This window comes from Neopsephotus bourkii, unplaced genomic scaffold, assembly GCF_033783945.1.
Source record: "Neopsephotus bourkii isolate Nb327-2 ecotype Australia unplaced genomic scaffold, CSIRO-AGI_Nbou_v1 NB_1036, whole genome shotgun sequence".
NCBI classification, from domain to species: domain Eukaryota; kingdom Metazoa; phylum Chordata; class Aves; order Psittaciformes; family Psittacidae; genus Neopsephotus; species Neopsephotus bourkii.
In genome coordinates, this window is record NW_026901525.1 from 1728388 (window position 1) to 1743161 (window position 14774).

General features: G+C 46.4%; 1 protein-coding gene across 3 annotated transcripts in view; it reads left to right on the top strand.

Moving 5' to 3' along the window:
- The window catches only part of EYA3 (EYA transcriptional coactivator and phosphatase 3), a 30970-nt gene extending 16444 nt beyond the window's left edge, over positions 1-14526 (top strand). Inside the window, exons 7-18 of one of the 3 annotated variants that reach the window (XM_061360691.1) lie at positions 1964-2101; positions 5620-5702; positions 6334-6523; positions 8371-8510; positions 9436-9519; positions 10116-10205; positions 11066-11124; positions 11654-11814; positions 12009-12123; positions 12510-12631; positions 12883-12983; positions 13709-14526. In XM_061360691.1, coding sequence (XP_061216675.1) covers positions 1964-2101; positions 5620-5702; positions 6334-6523; positions 8371-8510; positions 9436-9519; positions 10116-10205; positions 11066-11124; positions 11654-11814; positions 12009-12123; positions 12510-12631; positions 12883-12983; positions 13709-13789 — 1364 coding nt within the window. In that variant the 3' untranslated portion in view covers positions 13790-14526. The remainder of the gene's footprint in view (positions 1-1963; positions 2102-5619; positions 5703-6333; positions 6524-8370; positions 8511-9435; positions 9520-10115; positions 10206-11065; positions 11125-11653; positions 11815-12008; positions 12124-12509; positions 12632-12882; positions 12984-13708) is intronic. The other 2 variants (XM_061360693.1, XM_061360694.1) reach the window with 2 other exon arrangements.
- Positions 14527-14774: the final 248 nt, after the last annotated feature.

Below are 14774 nucleotides of genomic sequence, written 5' to 3' on the forward strand. Positions count from 1 at the left end.
GGCATACTCTTGGTCTAGAGAGGTTTTATTAAAGAAGCAGTAAAATGAGAGTAGTGATATACAACCTGCTTATATGTGGCTGTAGGTGGTAGAAACAGTGTGGATGTGATGGTTTACCTTAACTCAAGAAGCTACAAGTGATGGGCTATCCTCTGGGGCCTTTCCACATACACAGATGTCTCCTGCTGCTGCCATTGCACACGGAGGGGTCTTGTTCCCCACTCGCCTTCCTCTCTGTCACCCTCAAGACTGTGCTGGCTTATTATCATTGTCATGCAGAATGAGAGGGACAGATGTGTGCCATTATGCCAAGAGTGGGCCTTGCTGTATGGAAGTAGAACCTGTCTATACTGAGAGATGAGAGAGACAGTCATGGAAAGCAGGGGCTGAAAGATGCTTTACCATGCAACCTGAGTCAGCTCCTGCACTCACACCCAACCACCCCTGCAAGCACCTCTGATGTGTGTGTCTGACCTGTTAACTCCTCATGTGCATCCTACATGCACTAGAGGTGGTTTGTGTTTCATTGTCAGACACTTCTGTGTGTTCTGGGACCCTCTCATTATGTTGCTGTTGGCTCCTTGTCCATCTGTCTTGCACTGTAAGGAGCTGTTTGTTGCTTTTCCTTCTAAAAACTCCTCACCTATTTGAAGATCATGGCACTCCCTTTCCAGACTAAACAAATACAGCTTTCCCCACTCTCCTTAGAGGGTTTGTTTCCCATATGTTTTATTCTGGAGTTTCTGCAGTGTATCTACAACGTTTCTTAAATCAGCCCTTCCCTTTTGTTTGCTAACACGGTTCTAGAAGTTTGAAACAGCAATGAAGACACAAGTTTGAAGAATCAAAACCCTGGTGTGCTGTACAGATAGGTGAATGACTTAATTTGACTCATAGGTGACAGTTTGAGATCAGGTATGTAAATAAATCAAAGAGCCATTGAAGAGTTTCATTCTGACAAAGCAGCAGCATGGAGCGAGCTGCACTTGCCCAGCTCTAGAGCATCTCCCATGTCTTCTGGGTAAGAAGCGGAGCTCATAGCCTGAGGCTTATCCTGCTGCATACACTGTGTGAAAGGCTGCAGGTGATTTTCAGTCTTGGTGCTGGTTTCGGGGGGTGGTTAAGGAGAAGGGTGGTCTTTCTGCTGGCCCTGAACATTGTGTCTAGCTCCACATGTCCTTTGTCCCTCTGCTTTGCACACTCCTGCTTGTTTTTACATAGATCCTTTCAACTGATTCCTGCTTTCTAACCAGGGCCAGGGACAAATGCCTTTGACTTTGACTCTAGGTCTGGAAACACTTAAACAAAAGCCTGAGGAGCCCTGAAGAACCAGGCCTGAGCTGAGGTGCTTCATCAGGACACTGGTTTTACCCTGTCAGTGCAGTAGACTAGAGCCTAACGTGGCACCTGAGCTGGCTCTGCCCAGTATTATTACCAAGGCTCTCCAGAGCAGCAGGACATCTAGATGAAACATTTAGATGGGTTTTTTCCCCTTGTTTTAAGCTCTATTTTTGCTGTTGTCAGTCTGTGGAAGCTACTGACTTGTGGCTTGTTTTAACATACTCAACCCAAAGCCCAGTGAAGCAGTGGAAGCGTTGTCCTTGACCTTGGTAGATACCAGCTCAGCCTCACCAAATAAAGCTGAGGTCCTTGGCAGGGCTGTGCACCTCAGAGGGATCAGCAGGTTCCTTACACTGATGAGCAGTTCATCCTTCTGTGACACTACCAGATTTTTAGTTGCAGGCTTTGGAAATTGGTCTTGTTGGTGCTTCTAATTTTCTCTTTTCCAGGCTTTTTGTCATCAGCTCTAACCCGTGCACAGCCTGACAGTCAGAAATGCAACATTTCTCACGTGCCATTTGTTACTTGCTTTTGTGATGAGCAAAAATCTGCATCTGAGGTCGCAGCATGCTCTTTGGTGCCAGCGTATCTGTTTGTAACTGGTCCGATTTATCTGATTCAGGTGCACTGTGGCCAGGTATGAAACCTGAAAGTGGTTTAATTCAGACTGCATCTACAAGTCAGCACAGTGTTCTTACCTGCACTACAGGGTTAACCACAAGCCAGCCCAGCCCAGCACATTATTCTTATTCCATTGAAGGTAACTTGGCATGGTTTTTATCTGCATCTCTCTCCACCTAATTGAGTCCAGATACCACAAATAGAGAGGCTTGCACGTTTGTCCTTGCTTTGTGCATGCTTCTTTATGCTTTGCCTCTTTTTGTGTGTGTGTATGTTTGGGTTTGTGTTTGCTACGTACCTCTGTATGCACCAGGCTGGCTTGTTGGTGCCATGCTGATGGACTTAACAGGGTGAAAAGCAAATGGGAAGGGGAGACGAGACTAAATGTTGTGTTCTTGCATGCCTTTATTGGGAATGCTCTTGCAGCTAAAACTCTTTATGGTGGGCTTTAGCTTGACATCAGGAACTAAACTGTGTCACAAACACTGCCCAGGTTGGGAGATCTGGTAGAAAGTGAATTTCTCACTATAGGAAAAGCCTTCAAATTCTTCAACTGCTGGAAGTGCCACATCAAAGAAGGCAGGTGCTGAGTTTCACCAGCTTCCAAAGCAATTGTTAGGAGTAAATGTGCCACCTGGTTGAGTAATGGAACATTGTTGCTTATGGCAAATATGTGCAAACTGACATGGGGGGTTTAGGTGGGATTGTTGCCATTTTATTTGGGTGATGAATTGTGTAAGTTTGTCTCTGTAGTTTTTTAAAAAGCATTTCAAGAATTCTTTATTTCTTGTGTGATGTTTTCATAGAATAATTCAGGGACTTCAGGAGAATTTAGTTCAGCCCCAAAGAAGAGTTGACAGTGAATTCAGAACCAGGTTACTCAGGGCTTTCTCCAGTTGGGTCTCAAAATCCTCTGAGGATGGAGGTTTCTCCAGTTCCAGTGCCTGGTTGTCAGCACAAAAGAGAACCCTTTTCTCTGTCGTCAACCTGGAGCATCCCCCATTTCCCATTGTGACTGTTTCTCTCCTCCTCCTGCTTGTGCCCCTGCAGAAGCAGCCTGGCTCTGTCTTCTCCATCCCCTCCATGCAGGTGGGAGCAGGCTGCTGTCAGGTCCCCCAAAGCCATCTCTTCTGCAGGCTGGGCTGTCCTGCTCCCCCTGCTGCCCCTTCACAGGGTCCATGTTCCAGCTCCTGGAGTGTTTTGGTGGCTCTTTGCCAGACGCACTGAATTTTATCAACATGTTCACTATGCTTGAGGCCCCAGACCGAATGCAGTGTCCAGATGTGCTCTAATGAGTGCCAAGTGCACTTAGTGATTGAGCATTTTGCTTGCTGTGCTTGCCCGTGGTGGTACATCACAGAGGTGCTTGGAAGCACTGGGAGCAACAGGGGAGGAATGGCTGCTTTTTGCCTCACCTCTTCCTGCCCTGGGGGAGCAGGGCAGCCAAGTGAGACATGAAATGCACTCATTGCCATTTCCCAGCACAAGAATGGGCTTGAAGCATCTTTGAAAACAACTGAAGCAAAACCATATAGGATGAATAAGGCAGGGGAGGTAGAGATACAAGATCTGAAATGAGATCTGGATGCTTGGAAGAAAGAAGAGAGTTACAGCATCTTCAAGAGTTTGCTGAGGCCATGAAGTGGTTGGTCCCTTCTGGCACATCCATGCCAAATGTTTTTGCATGGGTTTTGGCCATTCACAGGTAAAGGATCTGACCCCCAGTGCAGAAAGAACTGGTCAGTCTCTGTGGTGGGAGTTGTTTATAAGGATCTGATGTGTAGCACTGGATAGAGAAAGGGTAATAAAGAAAGAAATGTTGGAAGGAGACTAGGGTTACACTAAACATGAAATTCATACACAGGGAACCTGTTTTTGCCAGAATCCCAGCACTTGGAATCTTTTCTTCCATAGTTTCTTGTGTTCTTTATCTCAGGGCAGCAGCAGCCTCTTCAGAGCACTACAGATGAGAATGGCTTTCTGTGTGCTCTCTGTTACCATCTTGAGAGAGGTGGTACAATAGCATCTTCTATCTGCAGAGAAGAGGCTCTTCTCTGAAGAGCTGCTCTTCACAGTGCCCTGGGAAGTGCCATTCTCTTCAGCTGTAACAGCCTTGATTGTTCCTGTAACCTGGATAGGTGGAAGGAGTTTTATTAGGAAACTAACCCCTATTCTCTTAACAGTTGCTTATGAGGAGTGTCTGTGATGGGTACCTGACTCTCACAACTGTGCTTCCAGTAGCTGCACAGCTCCTGTAGGTACTTGAGTGTCTTCGTTACTGTTATTGCTGCTCAGTGCAGCTTGTTTTCCGTTTTCTAAGTCTTCTCCTCTGTATTCTCTCCCATCTGGATTTGAACACTGCTGCTCCTACCTGTGTGGGGATCCCCAGGGGCTATCTTCATTCCTGCTTCTAGGAAGATGCCATCCTTCATCCTGCTCACCTCTTGTCAATGCTCTGTATTTCTGCAGCTCTTTTAAGATCTATTCCTTTTGGTTTTCATCTTTTTTTGAGGCATATTTTGGATCCATTCCTTTTCACTGGAGCTGTTCACCAGGAAGTATGTGCACTTGACATAACACACTGTACATTGAGAGTTCATGGTGGGGTCTGTTTCCTTGGGTAGGAAGATTGAAGCCTTCAGAAGCTCGAGTTCTTCAGGCTTGGGGTGAATTTCTCATGGGTGTCATCTGCAGGAAGTGAGGGATTTTGTCAGTGATGGTAAAGCAGAGGCAAGACTGGATTTCTGCAAATGTTTTGACAAGCATCTGAAAGTGATTTTTGGTTTTAGTTGTGTGCAGAGAAAGAAGGTTATTCAAAGAGAATATTTCTTGGTGGCACCTGTTTCAGTACATCCTGATGTTGCTCATGCTGATTTCATTCTGTGTTTTCACTAGTCCTCGAGGCTCCCAAACCCCCACGTGGAGTGGTGTTCAATGGAGTGTAAAACCACACAATCTACCAAATGATTGGTGTTCCCAGAGCAGCCTCTTCTGGGCTTTGGATGAACTGAATGCAGTGACAGAAGGGCTTAAAATTCATACTTACAAATACTTGTCTCTCATAATTTGACCTGCAAACTGTTGACAAATCATTGCAGAAAGTCTCATCCAAACCCCAGCTGTAGTGTCCCAGGGATTTGGGGACATACACTGCTTTCCTCAGTAGGAAACACCCTTTTTATACTATTGGAACTGTTGTTTCCTTCAATTTCCTGTTCTAATGAGACAAAATATGTTGAGTCAAATGCAGAGAGAATTTATCAGAGCTCATTTAAAGACATTCACATTCATTTCACTGATTCATTCTGATTCATCTTCGTCTGCTACTATTGAACATCAGAGGTGATTGTTGTCTTCTCAAAACTTCTAGTCAAGATATGAAGCCATTTTACTGATACTCCAATTGCTTGGCAGGGCTGGAGGGAAGGGTTCTGAAACCCCTGGGTTTGCAGGTACATTGGTTCTCCTTCCTTCTAAGCCCAGTTGAAAGGTAACTGGTTTCAAAATACACCCCCCTTCTTTTGTGGCTGTTACAAGCAGAGTGCTGCTGGGAGCACAGATGCTTGCACACAGTAAGTACTTCTTTCACAGCTTGGATTGGTCTCGTCTCTTGTGCTTTCCTAGAAGCATTTAATGCAGTAATTCTTCATTTTACAGCATCAACTACCAATGCCAGTCCAGTCTCTACATCCTCAACTGTTGTCAATATTTCCACGTCAGCAGTAGCCAGCATCTCACAGGTAAAACTTCTTCCTTATCATGTTTATGTGCAGCATCAGTAAAATTAAACCAGCAGAAATTGAAGTCCTCAAGCACAGCTTTAGGTGCTCAGTGATCTCAATGAGTAAATAGTCTTCACAAATGGATACCTTTAGTCACAGCATGCAAAACATTTGCTTGCTGAAGTCACGGTATGAGTAAAGGCGGTTTATCCTGTGGCTCTTGTGTCTGGTATTTCACACTCAGCCAGTGCCAAGACCACTTTCTGTTGCTGTCAGTACATCTGGTATCAGAAAATAAAACCCAAGACTAAACCACAAATAGCAGAGCACAGAGAGAGGGGAGTGACACCGTGCTATCCACTTGATACCGCCCTGTTACTGTCGCATCATTCATAATGAATTCATTTGTGAGGAATCTGGAGGCAGAGGAGTGCCTGTCATTGCTGGCAGACCTGCCTGTGCCCTTGGGAACTCTGAGCTCTCAACCCTTTTTGGGGATGTCTTAGACATGCAGAAAGAGCTAGTATGGAGTCTGACTGCTCTTGCAGGGATTTCTTTTTGACAGGCACATTCTAGCATAAAACTCATCTGAATATAGAATGTTTTCTGAAAGAAGTCACCTGTCACAACTCATCCTTTCCTCTAACAGGACTATCCCACGTACACAATCCTTGGCCAAAGTCAGTACCAGACGTGTTACCCGAGTTCTGGCTTTGGAGTGGTGACACCAGCAGAGAGCAACACAGAAACCACTGCGTTAGCCACAGCCACAGCCACATACCCAGCCGAGAAGCCAAGCGCCATGGTGCCTACGCGGGCGGTGCAGAGACATTCCTCTGGTAATGGCTGGATCTTTAGCAGGGTGCCTGCAGAGTACCTGACATAAACAGTGCAGAGTGCACACATGGGGAAAGCTTGTTGTCCAAAAGGTAATTGCAGCACCTTTGCATGCTGGCCTGGACAGACAGGACATTTGCCTTCTGCTGTTGTCAGACTGGTCTCACTGGTGTGCAGGGTTTAAGAGCTTAGGTATAGGAAGATATATAACTGTGACAATTCAGGAGACACCCAGTACATGCTCTGGATGCCCTAGGGAGAGGGAATTCCAGGGGTGACTTGAAGAGTTGTCAACAGCAACTGCGTGGGGACTGTTGCTTGACATGTGTTGGGGCTGGGTATTCACTGCAGGGCAGTGGATGATACCCACTCCCAAAGCTCCTGTTAGCTCCAGGATCTCTGAATCTGAACACTGCAGCCAGGTATTCGGATTGCCTGACAGCCATGCCATAGATGCTAGTGCCATGATGGGACTCCCACATGCCTTGTCAAGAGCTGTCGTTTGGCCATCACCTCTCCATGAGTTGTTGCTTATGTGCTGAGAAACACATCCTTTCTTTCCTTCTGCTTTATCATGTAAAGTGGTTTTGAAATGACAGCTGACCACACTGTGAGGTGTATCAAGAAGCACAGCCTCTTGCCCTCTTTCAGGAAGCAGTTGCCCTCTAGTTGTGGTGAGCAACATCAGATTTACCCATGAGAATGTTTCTTAGTTGATATTGCAAACCGATGGAACTGACCTGTTATTTCAAGGCACTGGCCAGGGAATGACCCAATTGTTAATGTTTTCTTGCCATTTTCTTAGCTCTGAAATTCTCCAAGGTTAATATTTTGCATGAATTTCCCTAGGAATTCCTGTGTCTTGTCTTGAAAGACCCAGATTGAATTCAGGCTTTCTCAAGCCCCCTTTGCCCTCTGCCTTCTCACTACAGTTCTGGTCCTGTTTGTGAACTAGTCAGGCAGAGGTTTGGGATGTTACCTCTTCTGCCTGAACTCTTAGTAAAGGATTCAGAGGGTATCTCCCATCATGGCAGTAACATTCTGCACATCAAAGCATTGATTTTTATGGGTTTTTTTTATGGTGGTGCTCTACCATTTCCCTGGGAAGGGTGTTCTTACCAGTAGCAGATTAGGCTCCATCATGCATCTCCATCAGCCATGGCCATGGTGCTTGGTCTATGCTTCCTGGACCAGTTCATCCCTGTTATCCTTTACTAATTCTTGGATAGGGCAATGGAGCTGTGGTGTGTTTCACAGCACGCTCTGCATTTGTGTGTGATTACCACACTCCAGGTAACTGTGCTCTGGCTATTATTTAACTAGTAGTCGAAGGCTTTCAGTGGCACAGGAGCAAATAGTGTGGAAGTGGTAACAGCATGTGTTGTATAGTGCTGCTTGGCCCAAAAGGTGTTTGACCAGGAAGTCTGAGAGGGAGAGGCATCTTGAGATACTTTCCTTTGTACACTCATTCCAGACTGAGGGATTCTGGTGTTCTCTCAAGAAGTATTAAAAGAAACCATTGAGGAATAAAGCAGATCCATGGTTGTGAGACACCTGAGGGGTTACAGGCCTTGGGGTGGAGGGTGCTCTGTCCTTGGCTTTGTGCTGCAGGCAGAATGCAGTAAGTAGCTTGGTCCTAGTGTACTCAATGGAGGAAACAGAACTGCTTTGAAATGATGGGACAAAGAAATCATGTTTTATGTTCTACTAAGGGTTCAACTACTACTGCATCAATAAAGCAAGATAACATCTTCCTTTTGCAAAGGTCTGTGGCCAGATGTTATCAGCTTTATGTTGGTGTTTGTTTTGAGAGATGGGGGATGAGACCTGTATGATTTCTTTCTTCTAGGAGATGCATCCACAAGTCCTTCATTATCAAGAGCAGCAGCAAGTAAAGAGTTAGATGAGCAGGCAAGAAAAAACATCCCTGGGAAGAACAGGGGAAAGAGGAAAGCAGATACCTCTTCCTCACAGGACAGTGAACTGGAGGTAAACAGTGGGGTGGTAAAAGTTCTCTCTTTCTTTCATTCTCTCTCCCTGGCAATTTTCCATCTGCCATTACCGAGAGGAATTTGTCTCCATCATCTTCTCAGTTCCCTTTCCATTAGTTGTGGTCTGCTTTTAGATCACCCTTAGTCTCCTCTTTGCTGAGATGAATCATCACAGCTCCCTCAGCCTCTTCTCTAGGTGCTGACCATCTCAACAGCCTTTTGCTGGCTGCTCTGGTTTCCTCACATAAGTCTTGAACGGGGGCTGCCATCTGGGGTGACCTTCCTAGTGCCAAGTAGGGTGAGACGGCACCTTCCTTCTATCAGCCAGGGACACTTGGCAGTTCCTCTTATCACACAGAGTGCTGCTGGCTCATACTGCACTTGCACTCTCCAGCTCCTCCCAGCTTGGACCAATACAAGGGGTTATTCCACCCCACGTGCAGATTCTGCAGTTATTGAACTTCTAGTTCCTGTTGGTCCAGTTTATCAGAGTCCTTCTATATGAAACTGCTGTTCCTCATGGCAGCTGATCCTACTTACCATAATAGAGGAGTTTCTGATAAACACCAGTTATTCACTTGGTGCTCTCCAGATCACAGACAGTAAACTGCCCTAGCAGGGCTCTAAAGTTCATTAGCACTCTGTTCTGTTTTTATAACTATAAAAGAAGAAAAGCTTTTGGAAACAGTTTTGACCAAGAGAGCCTTACTCTTGAAGTTGTATTGGTGCACTCTAGCAGTATATAAACTCCACTGCAATAAGCTGAGAGTTTAATGCGTTCAGCCTGTGACATGAATACTGTTGTTCATACCTGTTACAAGCATGCAGCAACTAACCATAGAATTAACCCTAAAACTTGCTGCTTCATTGTAGCTCAGTGCTTGGGGTATCTCAGCTCTAACCTGCTTTTGTTCTCAATGCAGCGAGTGTTTCTCTGGGACCTGGATGAGACCATCATAATCTTCCATTCGCTTCTCACAGGGTCTTATGCTCAAAAATATGGCAAGGTAATAATTGTCTTCTCTGTGGAAGAAAATGTGTATCTGTCATGTACAATTAAATGTTGATCTTTGCAAAAGGAACAGATCATGATAATTTGGTTGAAACGTATGAGGTGATACTTTTGTTGGGGAAAGAGCACTAAATTTGGCTTTGCACAGAGCCTAGGGCACAGACATCACAAACACTTCCCTTCTTAAAAGTCTTTAGAAGTCAGACTGATGTTGTCATCATTGGGAATCATTGAGGTCACAGCACACAGTAAAAGGAAGGGCATTTTCTCCTTTAAAATGTATTGAAGATCTTGTAAATGTTTTGTTTGTGTTGCCTCTGACAATGCAGCAGTCCCTGCTGTGCAGTGCATTGCTGGGCAGTGCTGCAGTGCTTTGCTGGGCAGTGCTGCAGTGCTTTATTACACTTTGGGTCAATGTATGAAATACTAAATATTAGAGAAATTGTAGCTTACACCATTGAATGCAGATGGAATTACATCAGGCTTGATAGGCAGTGGAAACACTGTGCAATGTAACTGATGGAAGATTGATCCCAGTTTATTCCTGCCTGTAACCACAGTGAATTTACCTCTTCTCTTTTGCTTTGCCAGGACCCAACTATAGTGATTGGCTCAGGCCTGTCAATGGAGGAGATGATTTTTGAAGTAGCTGATACCCACTTGTTTTTCAATGACTTGGAGGTACGTGGCAAATGGTTTTGAAAGACAAAGTTTCACATGACCTGGTTAGAGCTACAGTGCACCCTTTGTGAGGGCTCTTGTGCTTCCAAGCCACTTAATGCTGAAACACAACAGTCTGCAAACCTGAAGTGGCTCTAGGCACAACCAGATCAGAGGTGGACTCCTTTATCTGTATAAATAAGAGGAGTGATTTCTGCTTTGTCTTCTGTTTGCATGCTGGACTGGTGAGCACTTTGCTGTCATGGATTCTGTTTTGAAAGGAAGAGCAGAGATGTGGGGAAAAAAGTGACCTTGAGAATGTCAGATCTCAGGGGCTTTGACTAAGCCAAGGACAGAGCACAGCTTGTGCATCTCAGCCAGTGTCTCAGGAGAGTACACTGGCAGCATAACAAGTGTGAAGGACATGCTTCCATAGGCATGCTGCATGGGAGGAGGTCCCACAGCACCTTCCATCTGTCCTTCCTGCAAGCTCCCTCTGCTGCCTCCCATTCCTATCCTGCCTCAAGGACTTCTGATCAACTCCCATCCTCTTTCATACACAGTATTCTTTGCCAAATTAGATACATCTCACTGTTCCACACCACTTCCACTGAAGGCTGAATATGAACAGTGAACAGTTAATTTTAGGTGCATCACTGATGCACATCATGGAAAAATGATGGGTTTATTGATGCAAATAGAAACGTAAAGTGACTGTGGCTGCTTGCAGCTGTGAGCTTTGCAAAGGTGGTAATGACAGTTACCTCCCTGCCCCAGGAAAAACAAAACACCCAATACAGGCTTAGTTTAAATCACACGTTCTTTAACCTGCGAATTTCAGTCTGCTTCTGGATTATGACATGACTTTGTTTCTTAAACAGGAGTGTGACCAGGTACACATAGAAGATGTGGCATCTGATGACAATGGCCAGGATTTAAGGTGGTGTATGATAAATGCCTGAAATGTATAGCTGATGCACGCTGGTTTTTGTGGGGCCTTCAAACCCAAATGAGGTTGGGGGAGGGAGTCAGCATTGTGCGAGGGCTGAAACTTGGCAAATGGTGTTTGTTTGCTGGGGGGTGTTTCTTTGGAGACCTACAAAACATTAAGGCTTTCAGGATTATAGTGTGAATTATATTGTCCACTGCTGAATGTTGCCTGTGTGCTTAGTGAGGTGTGATGGAGAACTAACACTCCAGACCTCATGATCTTGACCTTTGACAGTCTCATCTGTGAGCTGCCTGTGCAGGCTATCAGAGGGGTGAGGGTGTGAAGCTGGGTGGGCTCATGGGAAGGTCTGAGAAGTGCCTGTCTGTCAGGGAGAGAGAAATACAGGGCAAGTGGTGAAGCAGAGCTCCTCTTCAAGGTGCTTTTCTAGCTGCTGTCATCAAGCCTATGCCCCCCAGGAAAGCTGCAGTGCTTCTGCTGCTGAGGCAGAACACATCTCAGATCTGCTTTTCTGAAATAGCAACTACAATTTCTCCACGGATGGCTTCAGTGGCTCAGGCAGTAACACAAACCACAGCTCCTCAGTTGGTGTCCAGGGAGGAGTGGACTGGATGCGAAAGCTGGCCTTCCGCTACCGCAGGGTGCGAGAGATCTACGACAAGTACAAGACCAATGTTGGAGGTGAGTGTTCACCTGCACCAGTACCTGAGCACTCAACCTGTGGTGGCTTCTCCCATTGCCTTGAAACACTCTCAGCTTCCAGGTGCCCTCAGTGCTGTTATTTACTGCAGAAGAGGCACTTGAACTGTGGGCTGCCCCTCTCTATGTTGGAATTGCCCACTCAGCTGGGAAAACCTGTGGTTCTTGCCTTGCAGGCCTTCTGAGCCCACAGAAAAGGGAGGCTCTGCAGCGACTAAGGACTGATATAGAAGTGCTAACAGATTCCTGGCTGGAAACTGCATTGAAGTCCCTGCTACTCATACAGTCCAGGTATGGAAACTGGAAATGTGTATATTGCTTTCTTAGCCCTTTCTTTCACTCTGATTTGTGTTCAGTGCTGTGTTGCAGCAGTGCCTATGTGTAATACTGCTGCTGTTTGTCACAGGTACTGAGAAGGAAAAGGAGTAAGAGCAGGAATTCCACTCCTTGGGGTTTTTCTGCTGCATCATGTGTTGTTAGGATGATCCCCATAATAGGACTGTGCTCACAGAATTCCTGGTTTAAACAAAAATCAACCAAACCAAACCCACAAATGAAACCTCTTGAAGGCAGGACAGTGAAGCACGTGGCACTTTGGGAAGCTGAGCAAGCTGCCCAGGGTGGCCCTGGCACCACTGGTCATAGATGGGGTTTTACAAGTGTTTTTCTTCTTTCAGGAAGAACTGTGAGAACATCCTGATCACAACCACCCAGCTGGTGCCAGCTCTTGCCAAAGTTCTCCTCTATGGACTGGGAGAGGTGTTTCCCATTGAAAATATTTATAGTGCTACAAAAATAGGTAAGGGGTTGTGCTGGTGTCTGCTGTGGGTTTTTATACAGGAAACACAGTTCCTGCAGCTGAGCAGCCCCTGTGGCTGCCGTGGTCCCTCTGGCCATGTAATAGTGATGGCTTCTGGCCTCACAAGCTGGACTGGGTGTTACCTGCTTCCCAGTGAGATGAGAATGTGTTTCTGTACTGGGAAGAAGGGACCTGTTCAGGCTTTGCCTGCTCTCTGCCTGAGGCTCATGGCAGTGGGATTCCTTTGGCAGGTAAAGAGAGCTGTTTTGAGAGGATCGTGTCACGGTTTGGCAAGAAAGTCACCTATGTGGTGATTGGAGATGGGCGAGATGAAGAGGTGGCAGCTAAGCAGGTGAGTTCTGGCTCTGCAGAGCTGGGATGTGGGTCCGTGCAAAGGGAAGTTTGCAGTTGTTTTCTGCAGGGACCCTCTTTCCAGGGCTGAACTCTTCAGGCCAAGGGGAAACTTTGCCTTTGATGCAAGAGAGATCTTGCTGCGTTAAGAGGGGGGATTCTGCTGCTATTGGGGGTTTAAAGTTTCAGTTTTACTGTTGTTTGGCATTGTGTATAACGTTGTCCCTGTAAGACAGTATCTTGATGTAGCATGTCTTGATCACACAGCTATTAGTTGGGCTAATGCAGTTTCTCAGAAGCACAGAGGGCGTCTGTCATCAGCCAGATCAATACACAGCATCTGCCATTGGTCCGAGTGACAGACAAGGAGCAAACAGGGTGTTCAGTCCTGCTGACTAAAGGCAGTGAAGCACGCAGGTTGATGTCAGGACATCACCTCTGCAGGCTCCACGTGCCAGAGCTGTCACTTCCCAGGAAAGGCTTTCCTGGGTAAAGCAGCAGCTGGGGTTTCCATCAGGAGCACGCCAAGCAGCTGCTAGTGCTGGTGCCTGTCAGAAATAGATGTGCAGACAAGATCAGGCTGCAGATACACCCCATGCAGCTGAGATCCTTCCTGAACGTGGTTGTGTCACAACCTCGCATTGCACAACCCTGCAGCTGAACCTTGCCTGCTTCCACCTCGCTGTGAAATCACCCCAGTAAAGCTGCCTTTGTCATCTCTTACAGCACAACATGCCTTTTTGGAGGATCACAAACCACGCAGACCTCGTGTCCCTTCACCAAGCCCTGGAGCTAGACTTCCTGTAGGAAACCAGAGCAAAGGTGTGACTGCAGCTCCTGCAAGGCCTCTCTGTCACTGGGGAGGCAGAAACCTCGTACATTTGGGGACTCACTTTTCAGCTTGATGAAGACAACCTAGCCAAGGAGAACTGTGCAGCACAGCGCAGCCCCAAGGCACGGCCTCAGGAGCAGGGACCCTGCCAAGTACAGAGGTGTCCTGTGAGGAAGCTCTGGGCTCAGCAGAGCTGGAGCAGAGACTCACCGAAGCCAGCTGAGCTCCTCTAGCAGGTAGTCTCCAGAGGGAGAGGGTGATCCAACACAAGTGCTTGTAGGAGCTTTCTCCCTTCTGTTCAGCTTAGTTATAGAACCCAAGTAAACACAAAACCTTATTTTTATAGCGCAATCCTGATGGCAGAGCTGAAGCTCCCTTGTTCCACGAAGCCAATGAGAGCTGTGGGCTTTTCATAGGAAATACTAATGAAAGTGGCAAAAATACCTCCACTGCTGTGAAATGTGTCCTCTCTCCTTCCCTGTTCAAAGCAGTTAACTTATTACAATGTCCTCATGTGATTTCCTCAGTGTGGGATTACTGGAAAATAGAGAAGGGAATGGGCCTGGGCTACGTGGGTCCTTGTAGAGGAAGGTCTTGGTGTTGAGTTGATCCTGGTGGCTTCCAGTCAATGTGTGCTTGAGTGTTAACCAGCAGGAGATCCCTGGATTCCATCCATGACCCAGGCCATAGATCCCACAGATTTTCCCTGAACCAGGAATACAACTGCCTGTGAATGATGCAGCACAACACCACTGCAGACTGCTCCAGTGGGAACAGTCCTCACCTGGACTAGGAGTAGTTTGAGAGGACTGAATCCTCATGGATGTTACGAAGAAGGGAATGGTTGTTAACCTTCACCTCACTTTCCTGACTCCATTGTGAGAGGAAGTTCCCTTTAGTAGAACCTGATTCCATTTTCTTGTATTCTTCTTTGCATAACGACATAGTTAGAAACAAACC